General features: G+C 28.2%; 4 protein-coding genes across 8 annotated transcripts; 2 read left to right on the top strand and 2 right to left on the bottom strand.

The window, feature by feature from the left end:
* Positions 1–100: 100 nt before the first annotated feature.
* On the bottom strand, positions 101–8,214 carry Spred (Sprouty-related protein with EVH-1 domain). Of its 3 annotated transcripts, none has more exons than XM_069114421.1 (7): positions 7,998–8,214; positions 6,319–6,693; positions 5,200–5,521; positions 4,929–5,097; positions 4,655–4,680; positions 4,038–4,588; positions 101–3,818 (listed from the first exon to the last, which is right to left on the bottom strand). In XM_069114421.1, exons 2-7 carry the CDS (start codon positions 6,336–6,338, stop codon positions 3,662–3,664), a joined length of 1,245 nt encoding a protein of 414 aa, XP_068970522.1. In that variant the 5' UTR covers positions 6,339–6,693; positions 7,998–8,214; the 3' UTR covers positions 101–3,661. The 3 variants fall into 3 exon arrangements, with proteins under 3 accessions (XP_068970522.1, XP_068970521.1, XP_068970523.1); XM_069114420.1 differs by having other exon boundaries at positions 4,655–4,716; XM_069114422.1 differs by lacking the exons at positions 6,319–6,693; positions 7,998–8,214 and adding an exon at positions 5,642–5,968 and having other exon boundaries at positions 4,655–4,716.
* A 35-nt stretch (positions 8,215–8,249) lies between these two features.
* Positions 8,250–10,216, top strand: CycC (cyclin C). 2 transcript variants are annotated; one of them, XM_069114425.1, is made up of 6 exons: positions 8,250–8,375; positions 8,453–8,695; positions 8,767–8,873; positions 9,060–9,266; positions 9,389–9,640; positions 9,722–10,216. In XM_069114425.1, exons 2-6 carry the CDS (start codon positions 8,664–8,666, stop codon positions 9,925–9,927), a joined length of 804 nt encoding a protein of 267 aa, XP_068970526.1. In that variant the 5' UTR covers positions 8,250–8,375; positions 8,453–8,663; the 3' UTR covers positions 9,928–10,216. The 2 variants fall into 2 exon arrangements, with proteins under 2 accessions (XP_068970526.1, XP_068970524.1); XM_069114423.1 differs by lacking the exon at positions 8,250–8,375 and having other exon boundaries at positions 8,385–8,695.
* A 169-nt stretch (positions 10,217–10,385) lies between these two features.
* Positions 10,386–13,170, bottom strand: mrn (general transcription factor IIH subunit 4 marionette). 2 transcript variants are annotated; one of them, XM_069114418.1, is made up of 7 exons: positions 12,118–13,167; positions 11,840–11,964; positions 11,515–11,720; positions 11,258–11,431; positions 11,095–11,181; positions 10,786–11,001; positions 10,386–10,694 (listed from the first exon to the last, which is right to left on the bottom strand). In XM_069114418.1, the coding sequence occupies exons 1-7, from the start codon at positions 12,629–12,631 to the stop codon at positions 10,613–10,615; spliced, it is 1,404 nt and encodes a 467-aa protein (XP_068970519.1). In that variant the 5' UTR covers positions 12,632–13,167; the 3' UTR covers positions 10,386–10,612. The 2 variants fall into 2 exon arrangements, with proteins under 2 accessions (XP_068970519.1, XP_068970520.1); XM_069114419.1 differs by lacking the exon at positions 10,386–10,694 and having other exon boundaries at positions 10,834–10,991; positions 12,118–13,170.
* A 716-nt stretch (positions 13,171–13,886) lies between these two features.
* Positions 13,887–20,601, top strand: CPSF1 (cleavage and polyadenylation specificity factor subunit 1). The gene is made up of 20 exons (XM_069114591.1): positions 13,887–14,171; positions 14,247–14,461; positions 14,570–14,877; positions 14,956–15,206; positions 15,294–15,475; positions 15,557–15,847; positions 15,923–16,096; positions 16,192–16,329; positions 16,413–16,562; positions 16,621–16,782; positions 16,864–17,099; positions 17,280–17,490; positions 17,604–17,770; positions 17,839–18,082; positions 18,203–18,388; positions 18,461–18,709; positions 18,778–19,107; positions 19,178–19,451; positions 19,521–19,650; positions 19,734–20,601. Exons 1-20 carry the CDS (start codon positions 14,003–14,005, stop codon positions 19,918–19,920), a joined length of 4,254 nt encoding a protein of 1,417 aa, XP_068970692.1. The 5' UTR covers positions 13,887–14,002; the 3' UTR covers positions 19,921–20,601.
* The last annotated feature ends 112 nt before the right edge of the window (positions 20,602–20,713 follow it).

The raw sequence follows: 20,713 nt of genomic DNA on the forward strand, positions 1-20,713 counted from the left end.
GATCACTATAATTATAGACACGTTATAATATCTCAGATCAATCGCAACCTACAGTCATACTTCATAAGTAAAAGAATTTAAATAGAAGTACATTCATACAATGTCATACAAAACTACACTGTGAATATGATTATATATGTATCTCTCATTTGGTATGAGTCATCACAACGGACTTATTGAAAAAATAATTTTTTGTACTTATTTGTAACTAAAAACGGGTCATGATATTTAATTAAATATTGTACAGAAAGAGACTGTCTAAAGAGACATTACATAATGTATCAATGGAATACTTTGAATCAATAAAAATAAAAAATTTGTTTGATATCAAAATTAAACTATCGATTTTCTATGGCAGTAAACAATTTAATATTTACATAGTTTGCAAATTTTTAAATAAAACTCTTTCGAATTTTGTGAGTTTGTAATTCTAAAGATCTTTACATAAAATTTCCTGTATAAAATAAATCCTGACTGATATTAATCGATTTACGATAAACGCATATTGTGTATAGGAAGCCTAATTATACCACTTTTGTTGTATATCTCCCTGAGCTTATTAAGTAAAAGTATAAATACAATTTTTTATATTATCAAAATGAAAGATCATTATTTTCTTGGAAGTATCTTTATTATAAGTTGTATTTAATACTCTCCCTCTCTTCTGTTAAAAGAATTAGCATGTACAAATTTAAATTTAATTTAGTAGTTATATGTACTATATTAAATGTATCTTATCTTATACAACACAAAACTGTTGCTCTCAAAACTAAGATCTATATTATATTTATTAATGAGATATTAATATATGAAAAACGAATATATTGTAATATAAAAATTGACTTTATGAATAAGAGAGTGTTGCTGTCTAGAGATATTAAATCTATTATTAAATGGATATTTCTGCCCTCTGTCCATCTCTATTTAAATTTTGTAGGTTTTTACAAGTTATTTGTGAAGTAAACAAATATAATAAAATTATTAGAAACATTAGGAAACCACAGCAATCATATATATGTATATATATATTAAAAAATGATATGAAGCTCAGAGAGATAAAATATGATATCATTAAGTATAATCATGAAGTAATCAACTCACAAAAGCAGATATAAGATTTGTTATGCCAATGCAATTTGTAGTATCTAATCATGTCATATAAGATTAGTAAAGTATAAGAGATATTTTAATATCTAATGTTAAATAAGAAATATAAAAAATATTTTAGATCGGATTAAGAGTAAAAGAGAAATAAAATAATTAAAATTAATTGAGATTAAATATGTATAATACATTATGTCAAATAATTTTCACTATTTGTTAATAAAACTACATTAACTGCACAGATATACAAGATTTATACATACATGACTTAAAATTTTCAGCATAAGACAATTTTGACATAAAAAAAGTTTTAATTAATAAATGAACTAAACACATAAATTATTATTATTGGACTAGAAATGTAAGACATAATGAAACTTATTGAACAATAATAATTAATTCTTCTTTTTATGTATGTTTTTAAAATACATATTTCTCCTTTTAAATTAATTAAGTGTGTCTGCAAAAGTCTTATTAATCAAGCCATTTAGGAATTAATTTACTTTGTTATTCCAAAGCAGCATCTGACTTTATCGCATATGTATTAGAAATTGTATTTCAAAAATGATGTAAAAACACACTACAACATTTAGATCATGTTCACTGATTCTATCTATCGTGTCACTTTAGAAGCTTCAATTTTAAATTATTAGTTTTTCTGCATTACCATTTATAATTATGTAATATGAACCAGAAAACAACTATGCTTTTGTGTTGCGCTTAAAGATTTATAGCAATTTAATGAGATCAGAATTAATTCTTTGTCAACTAAAATTTGAATACAAAATATGGATTCTTAAAACAAATAAAACTTTAGAACCACACATTATGGTTTATAAAGCCAATTATTTATAAACCATACATAATCAGATCTTTGATAAGCGGAATTATTGCTAAAAACCAACCACGACCTTCTTTTAAAAATATCTTATTCTCCTAAATATACAACAATGATATATTCATATCATTCAATTGTAAAATATATAGAATGAAACGAATTACCTCCTAATTACTAATGTAGTTAGAAAAATAATTAGGTATGCAAATAATACAGTAAATCAGAATTTTTAAAGAATGCCATATACATGTATGTATAGGTATCTTAAAGAACTATAATACACTACAAAATAGAAAGTTTCACGTTTCTGTAAACAATCTATTTTATGCAAACCAAGTTTACTATCCTTCAATATAGATATGGTTAGTTTTAAACTGAAAATATATTCCAATATACATAATAAGCCTCAAACTGACAATACATGTACTTAAAGTTTCTTATACTTATTTTCATTGTGCATGAAGTAACAATAAAATTGGTAGTACTAAAAGTACCATGCTAGTAAATAGTAAATACTGATATTATTTAGCATTTAACACTGTGCCAACATAGTAGCGTAAGAAGTTCCATTTAACAGATAACTGACTATGTAGTTTATATAAATATTAATATTTTGTAAATACAAAGAGCACAATACAAAAGGTCCTTAAGAACAGAATTGCATGTTAGTGATATATAAACAAAATTATATTCTACTACATATATTCACAATCATTCCCGAATGATCGTATAATTTCTTTATAAAACATGATACAATTTTTAGTCATTAATTTCAATACATATTTGTGAAAGTGCAACTAGCTTTTACCAACCAGTTTGTGCTAATTACCAAAAGAGATTCAAAATCTGTACTTGAATAAAAATAAATTGAATTTAAATCAAATTACTTTTTCTAGTAAAATTATGTAAAATGCTGAAAAACAAATTTGTCAATATTGACAATATTGGATTCAGATATACAAAAAATATACAAAATCTTACTTTAAAAATAAAAAAAAGGAAAGATAAAGCTAATTTAAGTAATATGTATAATTTTATGTGTATAAAATTTTACACATTATTTTTAATTTTTTTCATGAAATTCGAAATACAATACAAAGTACTAATTAATAAAAAGCTTTAATTTATTTATAATGACATAAAAACTTTTAATTTATTTCTGTCTAATCCTCCTTCTCGATAATAGCAGCAGAATTTAATCTTATAATACAGCAAACATTTTCTTTGTAGTTTTTATACGAGGCGAAAACTAGCTTTCAAACTGGGAATAACAAATTACATTTCGTTTCTTGACTGATTTCTCACAGTGTGCACCATGTATCACAAATACTTGGTCAGTCCAGATAATATTATTATGGACCAATCATTCAGAGTAAATACTAAACGACGTCCATTCTCAAATTGTTAATGTACAGATGTGTCTAAATAATGCATTTGCTAATAAAATATACAAAATGTATGGAATATACATGATCTCAGGGCTAAATGCGATAATTTGCGCTCCTATTTTTTTTGTTTCTTTTTTAAAAACAAATTATTTCAGAGATGACGCTGATGGATAAGTGCATGTACTGGAAGTTGTCTACCCCTTTGATACCTCTGACAACGGCCCATACTCAGATCATGACATTCATACACATTAGCCACAGCACCGCGTGATGAAGAAAAGTTAGTTGATTCAACTGAGTATGAAGCAGAGATATCAAAGGGTTCCTCCAGTTATTCCATCGGATGGTGACGTCCTCCACACATTCCACAGGACGTGCCACACCAATGAACAGCTCTTAGTGGAGGATAAATCCACAAGCAAGGAACGATCAGTGATAATAATGCCAAACCAAACCATCTGCGTCCACATCCTTCTTCTGTACTACAACTGCACAATTCAATATTGATTTATAATGTATTCTTAGCTATGTTTTGATAATCATCCCAAAAGTAAATAATAACGATTTAGTTAATGAATAACTATCGAATACATTATAGATATCAAAAACCTACATTTGAAAGCTTCTTTATGATACAACTGAGAAAGTAGTTCTAAAGAATCAAAAAAAATAGCTTAGACAAACATATCAGCAAAAATTTTACTCACCTGCAAGGATTTTGGGTAAAATCACCTTCAGCATCACTCATACAGTGGTATAACATACCCTGAGCACAAGACAGACACGAAATTTTCGCGATTCCTCGTCTAATAGGATCAGGTGCGTATTCACAAGACCCCCTAGGATTGTGCTGCTCTGTGTACAGCTCTTGGCAATGTTTACATCGTAATCGGATATTACGTTTCATAGTATTTTTAGAAGGTTGGGATACTATAATATCTGGTTTCTTCAAAGAACTGCCGGTATTATGTCTATTTAATCGGTCTCCTTTATGATCACCGATGATGGGATATAAATATTCATGATTAAGCGTTGTGAGCTGCACATAAGAGTAGCTATCTGATCCAACATCTTCAGTTGATGCCAAAGGATGCTGAGATGGTGGCACTTTTATAGATGGTCCACCAATATAATGAATAGGTTTATGTGAATCAGGAAGATCTGAACACTGGGAATGATAATTGGACAGTCGTACTATTCCATGAGGTGTATCCGATGAGGGACGTGGTTCTGGTGGTTCCACAGGTAAATTTAAAGTCTGTAAAATAAATTCAATTTTAAATGTGTCGATATATCTTATCTATTTCTTTTCAAAATAACATACCATAAAAACATCTTCATCCCCAACATCTAACGAGTTGCCATATAATGTTGTATTGGTCAACCCTGAATTATAGAAAATATATTGTTAAAACCTTATTTGAAGTAAACATTTATAAGTTAATATTTAAAATAACGTTGGTATCCTTACCATTTGTACATTCCACAAAAAGTAGCAGAAAAATAAAATTAATAAAAATTTATGTCATTATATTGTAAGATATATTAATTCTATCGTTATAATGGAAGTAGATGCTATAGTCAAATTAACAATTTACCTTCTAACAATTCTTCAACAGCTGTACGAACACCTTTATCAAAAGCTCTTGCATCTGCAGCTGTTTGAAATGTTAATCCAAACTTTTTCTCTCCTGTCCTCCAGTGATGGAAAGTTGGCATTACCTTATTATATTCGAAATCTTTTTTAATTGTACAGCTAAGAACAACCTAGGAAAAGAAAATAACTCTGTATCATATTTTACAACAAATACACATATTACAATATATTTAAATTATTAATAAATATATTTATATATATATATATATTACTGATTGATCAGTGATGCGTTTCCCATAAATAAGGTATTCATGCATCTTCTCAGTTGCACCAGGTGGAGAACTGTTAGAAGATCCATGACTTTGGGTATTAGTAACACTTGTAGTTGATACAGGTTGTATACTGCTAGTAATAGAGACAGTCGTAGTAGAAATACCAGATGCATTGGTATTATTAGACTGATGTCCACCTGAAGAAGTTGGTCTTCGTCTAACCGAAACATTTGCTAAACCACCGCCACTTAGAGGAACCCAACCACCTGAACTATCATCCCTTGTCATTACCTGGGCACGAACCCTCACCAAATAGTTACCACTAAAAATAAAATTTTAAGAAATTGCAAAGTGACCACTAATTAACAATAACACTTTTTAACATAAACATAATTATTAGAAATTGTTTACAAAATTTCTTAGAAAAATATTTAAAACTTACATATATTATTTAATGCAAAGTAAAAGCATATTTATGGCGTTTTATATTATTATTTTTTTATCACGAACAAAGCTAATAATACATTTAAATATTAATTAACAATATTACACAGCTGTATAAAGAATTTGTTTCTGTCACATAAGGTTTATAGGAAATGAAATTTTATTCATAAATTTACACTTGGTAAGAAATATTGGAACTAATAAAAGATCGAGATTGGTTTAAAGATATTGTAAAAACGCGCAAGACCGACATGTACGCGAAAGCGAAGAATCGCTATTATGTACGAGATAGCAGATGTTACGCGCTGACATCGATTTAATGAATGAACGGTCACCCCTACACGGACAGAGGATAACACACCAACACTTGAATCGAAATCATACGTTTACTCGTGTAAATTTTTATAGGTGTTCAGCGATCATGACACGTTTCTAAGAAGGGAAGAATCGTTTGAAGGATCATGTAAAATTCGAGGAAATTAAAATGCAATGATTGATAAGTGTCGAAAATGTTGACAGGAGAATGAGTAGGACGAAGTCAGACAGAACTGTCAGGTGCCGCACTGTAAACGTGATATCAAAGGAGCACAAAACTTAAGCCATAGTCACGGACATTTCAGGTTTCGGAGCGGAACAATCGTCAGAAAGTATCACAGACATTGTAATATTACTTACTCCTCTGACGCCTCTGTCATGGTTCGAGCTGTCGAAGCCTTTACTCAATGCCCACTTTTTCCCACACTTCACCATTTTCGTTGCATTGAAAAGACATTCGGCCACGATTCTGTTTATGGAGCTTTTTTAGGCTAGTGCCAACCACAGGAAGCGCCCTAGTCCTCCTCCCTCTCGCATTCCCCGTAGAGTTCATCCCCACGCCCGACTCGAACTCGCAGTCCACGCCTGCTCCCTTTAGGTTTTACCGACCGTCGCTTTCGTTTCGAAAATATCTCTTTTTCTGTATCTTCTCCAATACATTTTCCACAATTGAAATATCAATCATTTTGCCAAAATATAACCGTACCGTATAATTTCTTTCGTTCCGATTCTTCACTGAAATCATAAAAAACTATACTGGCCAAAAACTCGCGCATCGACATTCACCCCGTAAAATTGACTAACTATATGCTAGCTATCGACGCTTTTACAATGAAAGCTACCGGTCTGCGCAACAGGATTCATTCATCGATGCTGCCCATACAGTCTTGTTAATAATTAAGCGCGCTAACGTCTCTATGGCGGACAATGTACGTTTAAGTTACTCATGATCCTGCGAAATTACTTTATTACTTATCAAATATTTCACTATAATCCTTATCCTCTTTTATTGTATAATTTTATCATGCTTTAAGCCTTTGAATTCTCGTGTGACATTATTTTTCCATAAAATTTACATAAAAATCATTTTGCATTATAATTTCCTGACTTTCTGATAAAAGTCTCTTATAAATTGTTACATATTTATCTCATTTTATTAAATTACTATACGATTTCCTATATTATATCAAACATTAACGAATAATACCTACACGTTATTTTTAACTTTATATTTCAATAAATTGTAGTTTAGCAATTAATGTACATTACAGGATGTTACCATACATATAATAATGTCATATAATCTAATAATGAGTTACTTATTTTATAAAACGCGGTATTGACTTTGTTACTTCAATCGGTTGGTGTATCCTTATTTAAATACGTCCCTGAACTTGAGGCGTTCATTTTCCAGTACATTTATCTAGTCAATGTTAAACCGTAATTATGAATCGATAATAGAACAAATTTTTATTATATGTACCATATAATGCTTGATTTGTTTTATAGATACAGAATTCAATGATATTTAAAAAACGTTTAAAAACTAATATACATACATGTATATATATATATATATGCTATTTTCATAAAGAAGCTCAAGGAAAAATGTCAGTAATTTTAGTAGCGTGTTATATTAATAAAGTAACTGAATAAATGAAAATATCGATTTTATAGAATAATTCAAATAAAAAACAAAAGTGAAACTAAAACACTTGAAGTATTATAAAATAAATGAAAAAGATGTTTATTAATTTAATTAATTTGCTTTTTAAATTAAATTTATCTAAATAATTTTCAGACGTATAAAACTTTTAAACACTACATTTCATAATTGTTAAAAAAAAAGATGTCTATAAAGTATATTTAAAATACGATAAACAATGAAAATAAACAGTATACAACAGTATACAAAATTACGAAACAAATGTTAAATTATAGTAATATAATTTTAAACAACTCCTTAATTTATTTTTAAAAAATTAACTAATTATTACAATTAATGATCGATAAGTGTTGACGAAGTGAAACATACATACATTACTTCATCCTCATACTCCCACGCGTAGAAAGAAACATTGATCCATATTTTTCTTTAGTTAAGTCATTTTATGTGTGTTTATTTTACACAAAACATGTACTGTGTAATATATTTTATCACGTAAAATATCAGAAAAGTTTTAGAAGTATGTTATATCTGAGATATTAAAACTTCTATTTGTACCGCGTTGCATTATCAGTTACATTCGGGAAAACGTCTTTTTAAGTATTTCCGGTACTAAAAAGTTACTGGTATAGGATTTAACATGGATCTAACCATGGATCTAAGTTATCGGAGGTTAACTTTTAACAAATAGCGATGCAGAAAACATAGGGAAATTTGACGGGCCGATATGAAGAAATGTTGCATCAAATAGGTACAAGTCACTAAATCTATTGAAATTGGTAAATTTTCAAACACAAGATTACTTAAATCACGTTAAAGTTGTTTTAGAAAATATAAATTTAAATAATACGAGTGACCATGAAAATATGTTGACATTTGTGATGTTCGTACTAAACTTTATAAATATGTAGTGACTAAAGTAAATAACAACTAAATGAATAAATGCAAACCGGCATATTTTAGAATCTGGAAATAATCGAGAGACGTTTACAGTGATATACAACTTGCTTATTTTTCCGGCAATTAATTTAATATTAATATGGCTGGCAATTTTTGGCAAAGTTCACATCAGTAAGATATTCTCATAAGCCCTTATTTTGCAACTTTATTTCATAATACAAATAAATACTTCATGCTTTTAGTCAACAATGGCTTCTAGATAAACAGGATTTAGTGCGAGAACGACAACATGATCTTTCAATTTTCACAGAAGAAGAATATCAAAAATTATTCATCTTTTTTTCTAATCGTAAGCTAAATGTTCGATTAGCCAATTAATCCAAAATGTTGTCAATGTGACTTAATATTGCGAAGATTAGGGAATATTGTTATACCATGAGTTCAATGTAACTGTATTTGTATCATTTATATACATCACGTGCTTATATATCTGTTTATTAAATAATTTAAATAAGTATTTTCTGTACTTTTTCAGTAATACAAGTATTGGGTGAACAGTTGAAGCTAAGACAACAAGTCATAGCCACAGCAACTGTTTATTTTAAAAGATTTTATGCTCGCAACAGCTTAAAGTGTATAGACCCTTTATTACTAGCACCTACATCAGTTTTTCTAGCTTCAAAGGTAGAAGAATTTGGAGTTATTTCTCATAATAGATTAATTGCAGCTTGTCAAACTGTAGGTACGTAATTGTATGTATACTATATGTAATAAATAGAATAAGATAAATATCGAATGAAATAAGTCTATATCAAAGAAAAGAAATATGTGATGATTTAAGATAGTTATTATTGTATATTTCAGTAAAAAATAAATTCAATTATGCCTATTCACAAGAATTTCCTTATCGTGGAAGCCATATCTCAGAATGTGAATTTTATCTTCTGGAACACTTAGATTGTTGTTTAATAGTATATCAACCATATCGACCTTTACTAATCCTCATTCAAGATGTAGGGCCAGATGAACAATTACTTACATTGGCTTGGCGTATAATTAATGATAGTTTACGTACAGATGTATGTTTATTATATCCACCACACCAAATAGCTATTGGTAGGAAAATATAAAGAGTACTTTAATAATAGGATGTATTATATCTTTTATATTATGATATATCATTGAAAATATTTTTAGGATGTTTACAAATAGCTTGTGTCATATTGCAAAAAGATTTAAAAGCATGGTTTGCTGAATTAAATGCTGATATGGAAAAAATTCAAGAGATTGCACGTTACATCATTAATTTGTATGAACTATGGAAAACATACGATGAAAAGAAAGAAATTCAAAGTTTATTATCTAAAATGCCAAAACCTACACCATCACCACCACAGCACTGACAGCAAGTTCTTTTATCATCTAATATTTGGGACTGATACTCTATACAAAAGATTGAATATCTTTTCTTTCATTAAACAAATTTAAATTACATACAAATGAATTGATTTATTTTGTGTATTAATTTTTGAATATTCCATTACATTTTTACATTATCTTTTTAAACAAAGCTATAATAAATAAAAATTATCTTGTATATTTTATCAAAATTATTTATATTTTATTAAATAGAAAATAAGTTTCAAAATTATAGATATTGTGTACACGCGGATAATTTGTAACTATATAATAAAAACAAAGTTTGTTTCTTATTAAAAATCTCAATATACAATATGTATTTGCTTACGCAATTTATTACGACGAATTGTTAATTTTTAGTTGGCAGTGGTTAAACTTCTTCATTAAAATAACCTGAGATGTTAATAAATAATTGATACAAACTGATAAAAATTGATCATATTTATTTTTTGCCTTAAATGACTTAGATTTTTATATTCTTACACATTTTTGTTTTTCATTTATAATATTTAAATTTATACTTTATACACTTTGTGGCATATAACAAAATATTTAATGAATCATTTATCTTGCAAATATTAAAAATGAAAAAATAATTATAATTGAAAACGAAATTTTACTATATGAATTGTTTGTAAACAATAGTTTTCTAGCACTATTCTTGCTGTACTAACTGGAACCTTTGGAATATCGTTTCCAAAATTTTTTTACGTCGTCATGACCTGCTTTCGTAACTACTATAGTCCGTTTCCTACAAAAACAAAACATTTCATACTCTAAGCATTTGTTTATTTAATTCTTAAAAAATATATATAAATAAAATATTTAATATAGAAACAAACCTTTCGTTTTGCCAAATTAGTACTCCAGTAGAAAGAGCATGATCTCTAAGCACTTCAAAATCAGTTTGAGAAAGAAACTGACTATATAAAACTCCTTCACTAAATATGAATCTATTTCTTTCATTTTCCCATAATTTAATTTGATCTACTATAGTTGGTGGTAAAACTGGAGGACCTGCTTCTATCATTTTACCATGAGCATGTTGCTGCAAATAACTGTTGATATAGCAGAGTTCAAATTAACTGTTTACTTTGATAGTTTAATATAATATATATATATATATAAGAATTATTTCAATAAAGACATACCCTACAATTTGGGCAGCAGTAATTCCACTTTTCAGAGCTTGACGTACAGAATCTCTTGTTAATATTGACACAACCAGGTTTGGAAACCTACAAACAAAATAGTTTAAGCTTTTATATGAGTGTTAGTAAATAGGGAGTGTATTTGACTTTTTCAAATACATACCTATATAACATCTCACAAAATAATCCAAGTAAAGCTACTTGTAAATTCGAGTTTGTATAAGCATATACTCTATAATTTGTTTCAACAACAATGTAACCCTCCTTCTCTGGATCTCTAGACAATGGTTTATTTTGTCCAGTTGCAATATTTAATGCTAATCTTGTGGGATAAAATCTAAACATATTCATTGAATATAATGTTATTATTTATCTTAAATAATTAAAACCATTTTAATAAAAAGAAATGTTACATTTTACCTTCCAGCTTTTCGTTTTCTTTGATAAACCAAACCAAATTCTCTTAAATGTTGTAAAAATGTTGACAGACCTTCGGACATTCCTTCAGTACTGTAATCTTTACCAAGTGTCGAGAAATTTAATTGAAATAAAAAAGTAAGACATTCAACTAGGTCAAGTCCTCTTGCTTCTATTGTATCTAGGTATTGTAAAATAAAATACCACACCTACAATGTATTTAAAGTAATAAATATAGCATAAAATTTACACATTTTTGCTTTTATTTGGTAAATTTAATCTTAGTTTACTAACAGTATTAGAAGAGGTAATAATTATGTTTAGGTACCTGCGATGCAGTTTCCAATAACAAAAATTGAAAACCTGCTTGTGTAATAACTGGGCTTCCATCAGCTTCATCTCGCTTCATCAAGCCAGCATGTAAAAGAATTCTAACAGCATCAGCAGATATACCTATAATGTAAAATAATAGTAATTATTCATATCAAAGTTCTAAAAAGATATATTTTCAATAACCAAGATACATATATTTTAAAATATTTTTCATTAATATATGAAAGAATATATACATAAATAATAACACTCTCTTTACTCAAAATAGATTACCTTCTTGCTGTTGTGAACCAACCATGTAATGTAAAACACATTCCCACCTTTCTAATGCATATGAATCTAAAAATGCAACATCTCTAGGTTTACTATCAGTTTCTAATTGGTTTGACATTGTCCATGGTTTTCCACCTCCCAAAAGAACGATTTTTAAGTTTTTCTTGAATGTAGTATTTAAAATCCATCCAGGTAGTCCACCTGGTATTGATGCTTCTTTCCATACATTTAGTTCATTTAGTATCAAAACTACTTTTTGATGTTCCTCAAAATGAAGTTTAGAACACCAAGAGGCAATAACTGCTTGAGGTACAGGTTGTTCAACAAATAATAATCGCATAACATAATGTTTTGCTATTACTGGCAATTCCCGAAACACAGCCAAGCAAATTGGAGGATTATGATATAATTTGTTTAATACTTCTGGTGGACGTGATTTTAAATATTCTTGAAGATTTTTACATTGCAATCCAGCTGGTCGTAACAAGTTTTTTCCACTTATTGTATTTGACATTTTTTATATTTAATGAAGAATTATATATAACATCGAGTAATACTTGTATTTATATTTATTATATTTAATATAAAAAAATATCTTTTATTTGTATTTAATTTTAAGTATAAATATATATTTATATTTATCCTTTTACATAGATAATAATATAAACTATCTTAACAAATCACACAAATAATATTATACCTTATATAAACATTACATTGCGTATGACAACTACAAAATTAATATCTACAATCTCGTATCTTTACTACAATTCACCGTCCACCTTTCTCGCGGTGCTTAACACACTTAATAGCTTGGTTTAAGACATAACATACAACATATAAAAGATACGCAAATTCATTTTAAATATTATTTTATTTCTCTTTAATCTTATTGGTTACAAAAGTAAGCAATTTCATATTTTTACGTACTTCAGAAAATTATGTTTATAGCTAAATTATTAGGTCAAAAATAAAATTCTAACAAAAGTAATATAATAATTACGTTTATTTTTTATATTTAATAAACTTGGAATCATAAACTATAGACTGTAAGTTATGTTGTGTGATCTTTCCAAGGTTTTGGGGAATTTAGCGCGGTTACAGCCTGTAACTGTTCGCGTTATAACTTCAAACAATTCGGAAACTAACTCAGCGTTTGAATGAAAAAATAAACAACGAGAAAGATTAACTTGAAAAATAATTTATATTTAAAAATGAATATTTATAATAGATTGACTACTTTAACAAAGATTTGCGCTTTAATAAAATTTATTTAGACTCCGAGCTCAGCGTGACAGTTCTAACGGTTCAACGTTCTAACGATTCTCTCTGTTTTTAGGTTGCAGAGTAGCCCATTTATCTGTTGATTAGACAATTTATTTGTTGTTCAATAAGATAAATTCTTATTAACTAATGCTAATAAACAATTTGATTGGAGTTTACAATATTAGAAAGCGAGCGATTTATGCCTTGGCAATGTTCTTTCCCACGGTCACGAAAATAAATGCGAAATTTGAGAGTGATCACAGTTGTTACTGATAAATTATTTTGACATTTAATCAATAAATTTGTTAAATAACTTTTGTTCGTTGCCTCGGCTATGCTGCTGTACAGTTAAATTCGCAGCACTAGAATTTACCCTATTATCATACAAGATATTTACGTTAGAGGGAACCACAAATCTACACCAGTTCATAATAGTTACATGCAACTAGTTATAGATTGGAAGTAGTGCATTTTGTGTTTGAGTAGTGGTACGTTATATTAAATAGCATGTAATACTGAATACAAAATATATAAGTACATACTTCATACAACAATAAAAGAAGTATTGCACTGTGTATACTAACCTTTATAGAATATGATTTTGTAATGTCATAACAAAATGTATTCGATATGTAAAAGTACTCATCCGGCTACAGGAGTAGAGCACGCAATAACGTGTTACTTCTTTAATCGTTCAGAAAAATGTCTCGCAGTAGCCGGCGCAAATATTATTAGAATATTTCGTTTAATTCCAGATGTGGATATAACGAAGAAAGAAAAATACACAGGTATATTCAACTAATTATTTGTTATTTGAAAAGAAACAGATTAAGTAGCGTAGTTAAATATTGCTTTTTTTTTAGAATTGCGTCCACCGAAAATGAAATTAGAATGTTTATCTCAATATACTTTACACGGAAATGTAATGTCAATGCAAGCTGTAACTCTTGTTGGATCTCAAAGAGATTCTCTTTTATTAAGCTTTCGTGATGCAAAATTATCAGTTGTAGAGTATGATCAAGATACACATGACCTTAGAACAGTATCTTTACATTATTTTGAAGAAGAAGAAATACGGGTAATTAACATTGTAATATTTAAAAAATATTTAAAACTTATATGTTTTAAAATATAGGATAAATTGCAAATCCAAGACATGACATAATTATTTGTATCATTTTTTTAGGATGGGTGGACAAATCATCACCATATTCCAATAGTTAGAGTAGATCCTGAAGGTAGATGTGCAGTAATGTTAATATATGGTAGAAAATTGGTTGTCTTACCTTTCAAGAAGGATCCAAGTCTTGATGATGGAGATTTATTAGATAATTCAAAAGCGTTATCCAATAAAACTCCTATATTATCATCATATATGATTGTACTAAAAAGCTTAGAAGAGAAAATGGATAATATAATAGATTTACAATTTTTACATGGTTATTATGAACCAACATTATTAATATTATATGAACCAGTAAGGACATTTTCTGGGTAAGATTTTAAATATGTTTAATTGAACTTGTTTGATTCAACTTTTAATAAAATAATAAATATAATGTAAAATTTTAGACGTATTGCAGTTAGACAAGATACTTGTGCTATGGTTGCAATATCATTAAATATTCAACAAAGAGTGCACCCTATAATTTGGTCTGTGTCAAATTTACCATTTGATTGCTATCAAGCAGTACCAGTGAAGAAACCACTTGGTGGTACTTTAATTATGGCAGTCAATTCTCTTATTTATTTAAATCAAAGTATACCACCTTATGGAGTATCCCTAAATAGTCTAGCAGAAACCAGTACAAATTTTCCATTAAGTTTGTATTAAATAATATATATTTCAAAATACAGCTAAATTTATTAATATTTTATTAATATTTATTAATATCTTCTTATTATTATAGAACCACAAGAAGGAGTAAAAATAAGCTTAGAAGGTTCACAAGTTGCATTTATATCTTCAGATCGTTTAGTCATTTCACTAAAAAGTGGAGAATTGTATGTGTTATCCTTATTTGCGGATAGTATGCGTTCGGTAAGAGGTTTCCATTTTGACAAAGCTGCAGCAAGTGTATTAACATCATGTGTAAGCATAACGTAATTTAATTTAATTTTATATATTTTATATAAACACATCTTTCCCTGTATAAAATATCATAAAACTTAGGTGTGCATGTGTGAAGATAATTATCTGTTTCTGGGATCACGTCTTGGTAACTCACTGTTATTAAGATTTACTGAAAAAGAACCAGAAAATTTACAAAATACGAATGAGAACGAAATAATACTTGAAGAAAATGAGACTGAAGAAACTCCAGCAAAAAAAATAAAACAAGATTTCATAGGAGATTGGATGGCATCTGATGTATTAGATATAAAAGATCCAGAAGAATTAGAAGTGTATGGAAGTGAGAGAGAAACGCATACTTCCATCCAGATCACATCATATATATTTGAAGTATTTTTATATATTATGACAAATAACTGATTGATAACAATAAAGTATTACAAACATGCACTTAAATTCTTGCAGGTATGTGATAGTTTGTTAAATATTGGTCCATGTGGTAACATATCTATGGGTGAACCAGCTTTTCTATCAGAAGAATTTTCACATAGTCAAGATCCTGATGTTGAACTTGTTACAACTTCTGGATATGGTAAAAATGGGGCACTTTGTGTCCTTCAACGTTCTATTCGGCCGCAAGTAAATAATTGTTTTATACTTTGAATAATTTGTAAACTATTTAAATTCAAATATTTTACAAGATATGATAAAAATACTGTTTACATTTAAAACAGGTTGTTACTACATTTGAATTGCCAGGATGTGAAGATATGTGGACTGTTATTGGTACATTAAATAACGATGAACAAATAAGACCGGAAGCAGAAGGAAGCCATGCTTTTTTAATTCTAAGTCAAGAAGATTCAACAATGGTACTATACTTTCTATGTAGCCATGATTTTTAGTTTCTAAATATAGTAATATATTGTTTAAGATTAAAATATCTTATATTTAGATACTGCAAACTGGTCAAGAAATTAATGAAGTAGATCAAAGTGGATTCAGTACACAAGGAAGTACAATATTCGCTGGAAATCTTGGTGCAAATAGATACATAGTGCAAGTTACTCAAATGGGTGTACGCCTTCTACAAGGAATTGAACAGGTACATACAATGTTATTCCAATTGTACTTAAATATAAATATTCATATCACAATTACAGATTCAACACATGCCCATAGATCTTGGATGTCCAATTGTACATGCAAGCTGTGCAGATCCTTATGTGACATTACTTTCCGAAGATGGACAAGTCATGTTATTGACTCTAAGAGAAGGGCGCGGAACTGCAAAATTGCATGCTCAAGCAGCCAATTTATTATTTGTAAGTTTATAACGCTATTATGTGTTTACTATTGTTCTATTGTAGTATTTGATTAACTCTTTTATTTTATCCAAATTTTAGCGTCCTCAAATAGAAGCATTATGTGCTTATAGAGATGTTAGCGGAATATTTACAACACAATTACCTGAAAATGTAGAAGATGAAGCACCTGAAGAAGAACATAATATAGAAGAACCACCTATTGTTGGTAATATTGATAATGAAGATGATCTACTGTATGGTGATGCACCAGCTTTTCAAATGCCTACACCATCACATACTAAAACATCTGAAGGGATATCTAAAAGAACTCCTTGGTAAGTTTATTTCAATTAAAAGTTATTCACTAATATTATATTAAATAACATATACATATACATATTATTACATAACATATTTAAAATATTCAATTCAATATGTTGTATTCCCTTCATATTAAAATATAAATTTAAATATATAAAATAAAATATAGATTTAAATTTTCTTGACATACATAGGTGGCAAAAACATTTACAAGAGATAAAACCAACATATTGGTTATTAGTATATAGAGATAGCGGAACGCTAGAAATTTATTCTCTTCCTGACTTACGCTTATCCTATCTTATCCGCAATTTTGGATATGGACAATATGTGTTACATGATAGTATGGAATCTACAACATTACAAACAACGCCTGTAAATGAAATTCCTAATCCTGAAATGCAGGTATTGTAAATAATTTAATTGAATTTAATATTATACTTTAACATACATATAAAATTAAATAAAAAATATAATTAATTAATTAACTATGAATTGATTAAATAACATATAATTAGGTGCGAGAAATTTTAATGGTAGCATTGGGACATCATGGAAATAGGCCAATGCTGTTAGTACGACTTGATTCTGAACTTCAGATTTATCAAGCATATAGATATCCAAAAGGTCATTTAAAATTAAGATTTAAAAAATTAGATCATGGTATAATACCAGGACAGTTAAGGTATATATATATTTTTTAATTGTAGTGTTTTTATTTTCATGATTTGTAATTATTAATTTTTTTCATAGGCCAAAACCAAGGGATGAGGATATACCTATGATGAATGAAACTCGACATTGCATGATGCGTTATTTTAGTAATATCGCAGGATACAATGGTGTATTTATTTGCAGTGATTATCCTCATTGGATATTTCTTACAGGACGTGGTGAATTACGTACTCATCCAATGGGTATTGATGGTCCTGTTACCTCATTTGCACCTTTTAATAATATAAATTGTCCACAAGGATTTCTATATTTCAATAGAAAGGTATCATTATTCAGATTAATATAATTTATATTTTTTATTATTACGATTAATAATTATTATCTATTATAATTACTAAAATTGAGTTAGAGCGTACGTGTACATTTTACATTTTAATTTTAGGAAGAATTGAGAATATGTGTTTTACCAACTCATTTATCATATGATGCTCCATGGCCTGTTAGAAAAGTACCATTACGATGTACACCACATTTTGTTACATATCATCTTGAAAGTAAAACTTACTGTGTCATAACAAGTATAGCTGAACCACTTAAAAGTTATTATAGATTCAATGGTGAAGATAAGGTATAAATAAAAGCATAACATCCAAAATAGAATCGCGAAAATAAAAATAACATTTTTGTTATTATTTTTAAGGAATTTACAGAAGAAGAACGACCAGAACGATTTATTTACCCTTCACAAGAACAATTTTCAATAGTATTGTTTTCACCTGTTTCATGGGAAACTATTCCTAATACTAAAATTGAACTTGATCAGTGGGAACATGTTACTTGTTTAAAGAACGTTTCTCTAGCTTATGAAGGTACACGATCTGGTTTAAAAGGTTACATAGTATTGGGAACAAATTATAATTATGGTGAAGATATTACAAGCAGAGGAAGGGTGAATTTTACTTTTATATGAAATGCATTAAATATATATTGGATTTTATTTAGAGATTTATTTTATAGATACTTATATTCGATATAATTGAAGTTGTACCTGAACCTGGTCAACCTTTAACAAAAAATAGATTCAAACAAATTTATGCAAAAGAACAAAAAGGTCCGATTACTGCAATTACACAAGTATCTGGCTTTCTAGTGTCAGCAGTTGGCCAAAAAATTTATATTTGGCAATTGAAAGATAATGATCTTGTTGGGGTTGCTTTCATAGATACACAAATTTACATTCATCAAATGTTAAGCATTAAAAGCTTAATTTTAATAGCTGATGTATATAAATCTATTAGTTTATTAAGATTTCAAGAAGAATATAGAACATTATCTCTTGTCAGTAGAGTAAGTACAAGTATTTTTATAATTTTGTATTTCTTCAGTAGGGAAATTTTTAAGAGAATATCTTTTTCAGGATTTCAGGCCAGCTGAAGTTTATACTATTGAATACTTAATTGACAATACTAATTTAGGATTTCTTGTGGCTGATGGTGAAAGTAATATGGCTTTATTTATGTATCAACCAGAATCGCGAGAAAGTCTTGGAGGACAAAAACTAATTAGAAAAGCTGATTTTCATCTTGGACAGAAAGTAAACACATTTTTTCGTATAAAATGCAGAGTTTCAGATCCAGCAAATGATAAAAAGCATTTCTCTGGTGCAGATAAAAGACATGTTACTATGTATGGTGAGTTCAACTTAAAAAATTTTCTCACTTAAATATTTAAATAAATTTGTAACAATTTTATTTTGTTAGCATCACTTGATGGTAGTCTTGGTTATATTTTACCCGTACCAGAAAAAACATATAGAAGATTACTTATGTTACAAAATGTTCTGGTAACACACATTTGCCACATTGCTGGTTTAAATCCCAAAGCATATCGGTAATTATTATATTAAAAAAGGTTATTTATTAGCATTTAAATAATAAATATTTGTTACAATTCATTATTTTTTATTTTTTTAGTACTTATAAAAGTCATATTCGAACTCAAGGTAATCCTGCAAGGGGTATTATTGATGGTGACTTAGTCTGGCGTTATCTTTATTTACCTAACAATGAAAAGATAGACGTAGCAAAAAAGATTGGAACACGTGTACAAGAAATAATAGAAGATCTTACGGAGATAGATCGACAAACGGCTCATTTTTAAGATAGTGCCTTTTCATCATTTCAAAAGAAGAATATTTTAAATATTCTTCCATTTGGTTCTTGAATGGTGAAAAATTTAACTGAAAGAATATTTTTCCTATTCCAAATAATAATAGCTACTTATATTTATACTTTTTATAAAACATACATGGTTAAATTAAGATTTTTGTAAACATAGTTGAAATTTAAATATAAATCATTATAACGAATGTGAGTGTATATAAATACATTAACTAAATGAATTTTGTACAGATCATGAATGTAATGTTTTTTAACTTGCTAAATTCACGAGTTATTTTGTCAAGGAAACGTATACAATATTAATTTAGGCAATAAATTTTTATAAAGATTGAAGTACATTTAAAATCTTTTCTATATTTCTATAACTTGGTATACCCTCAAAACGAATTCGAATTAAAATTTAAAATATACAATGGAATCAGCAGTACAGGAACTTGCAACTCAACCAAGTCGAGAATCTATTAAACAAAGTATTATGTTACGACGATTAACGAGATTTGAATCTGCACGATGTATGTATAATTTATAGATTATAGGTATATAAAATATTATACATTACTATGAGAGAGGAAGGTTGATTTTACATAGATAAAAATGTATAGGTGTGTAAAAATGTATGTACTGCAACATTATATTGATCAAACAATTATTGAATGCTAATTTCATATATGTATGTATGTATACAAAAGACTGTAAATAAAATATAGTTTACCATATAACTTTTATGTACGAGATACAAAAATATAATGGCGCAATGTAATATATTGTTTTAT

The sequence above is a fragment of the Bombus flavifrons genome, chromosome 6 (genome assembly GCF_040668555.2).
Source record: "Bombus flavifrons isolate JBK064 chromosome 6, iyBomFlav1_principal, whole genome shotgun sequence".
NCBI classification, from domain to species: Eukaryota; Metazoa; Arthropoda; class Insecta; order Hymenoptera; family Apidae; genus Bombus; species Bombus flavifrons.

Excerpts from the sequence above, each read along its gene's own strand:
- Spred (XM_069114420.1), bottom strand. The coding sequence starts at position 6,338 with ATGACAGAGGCGTCAGAGGA. Across the intron at positions 4,717-4,928 it reads TGTTGAAGAATTGTTAGAAG|GGTTGACCAATACAACATTA; the intron begins GTAAATTGTTAA and ends TCTATAATTCAG. Across the intron at positions 3,819-4,037 it reads TTTACCCAAAATCCTTGCAG|TTGTAGTACAGAAGAAGGAT; the intron begins GTGAGTAAAATT and ends TGAATTGTGCAG.
- CycC (XM_069114425.1), top strand. The coding sequence starts at position 8,664 with ATGGCTGGCAATTTTTGGCAAAGTTCACATCA. Across the intron at positions 9,267-9,388 it reads TGCAGCTTGTCAAACTGTAG|TAAAAAATAAATTCAATTAT; the intron begins GTACGTAATTGT and ends TGTATATTTCAG. Across the intron at positions 9,641-9,721 it reads ACCACACCAAATAGCTATTG|GATGTTTACAAATAGCTTGT; the intron begins GTAGGAAAATAT and ends AAATATTTTTAG.
- mrn (XM_069114418.1), bottom strand. The coding sequence starts at position 12,631 with ATGTCAAATACAATAAGTGGAAAAAACTTGTTACGACCAGCTGGATTG. Across the intron at positions 11,182-11,257 it reads TTTTGTGAGATGTTATATAG|GTTTCCAAACCTGGTTGTGT; the intron begins GTATGTATTTGA and ends TTTTGTTTGTAG. Across the intron at positions 11,002-11,094 it reads ACTGCTGCCCAAATTGTAGG|TTATTTGCAGCAACATGCTC; the intron begins GTATGTCTTTAT and ends CTATATCAACAG.
- CPSF1 (XM_069114591.1), top strand. The coding sequence starts at position 14,003 with ATGTATTCGATATGTAAAAGTACTCATCCGGCTACAGGAGTAGAGCAC. Across the intron at positions 15,848-15,922 it reads TCACATCATATATATTTGAA|GTATGTGATAGTTTGTTAAA; the intron begins GTATTTTTATAT and ends AAATTCTTGCAG. Across the intron at positions 16,097-16,191 it reads AACGTTCTATTCGGCCGCAA|GTTGTTACTACATTTGAATT; the intron begins GTAAATAATTGT and ends CATTTAAAACAG.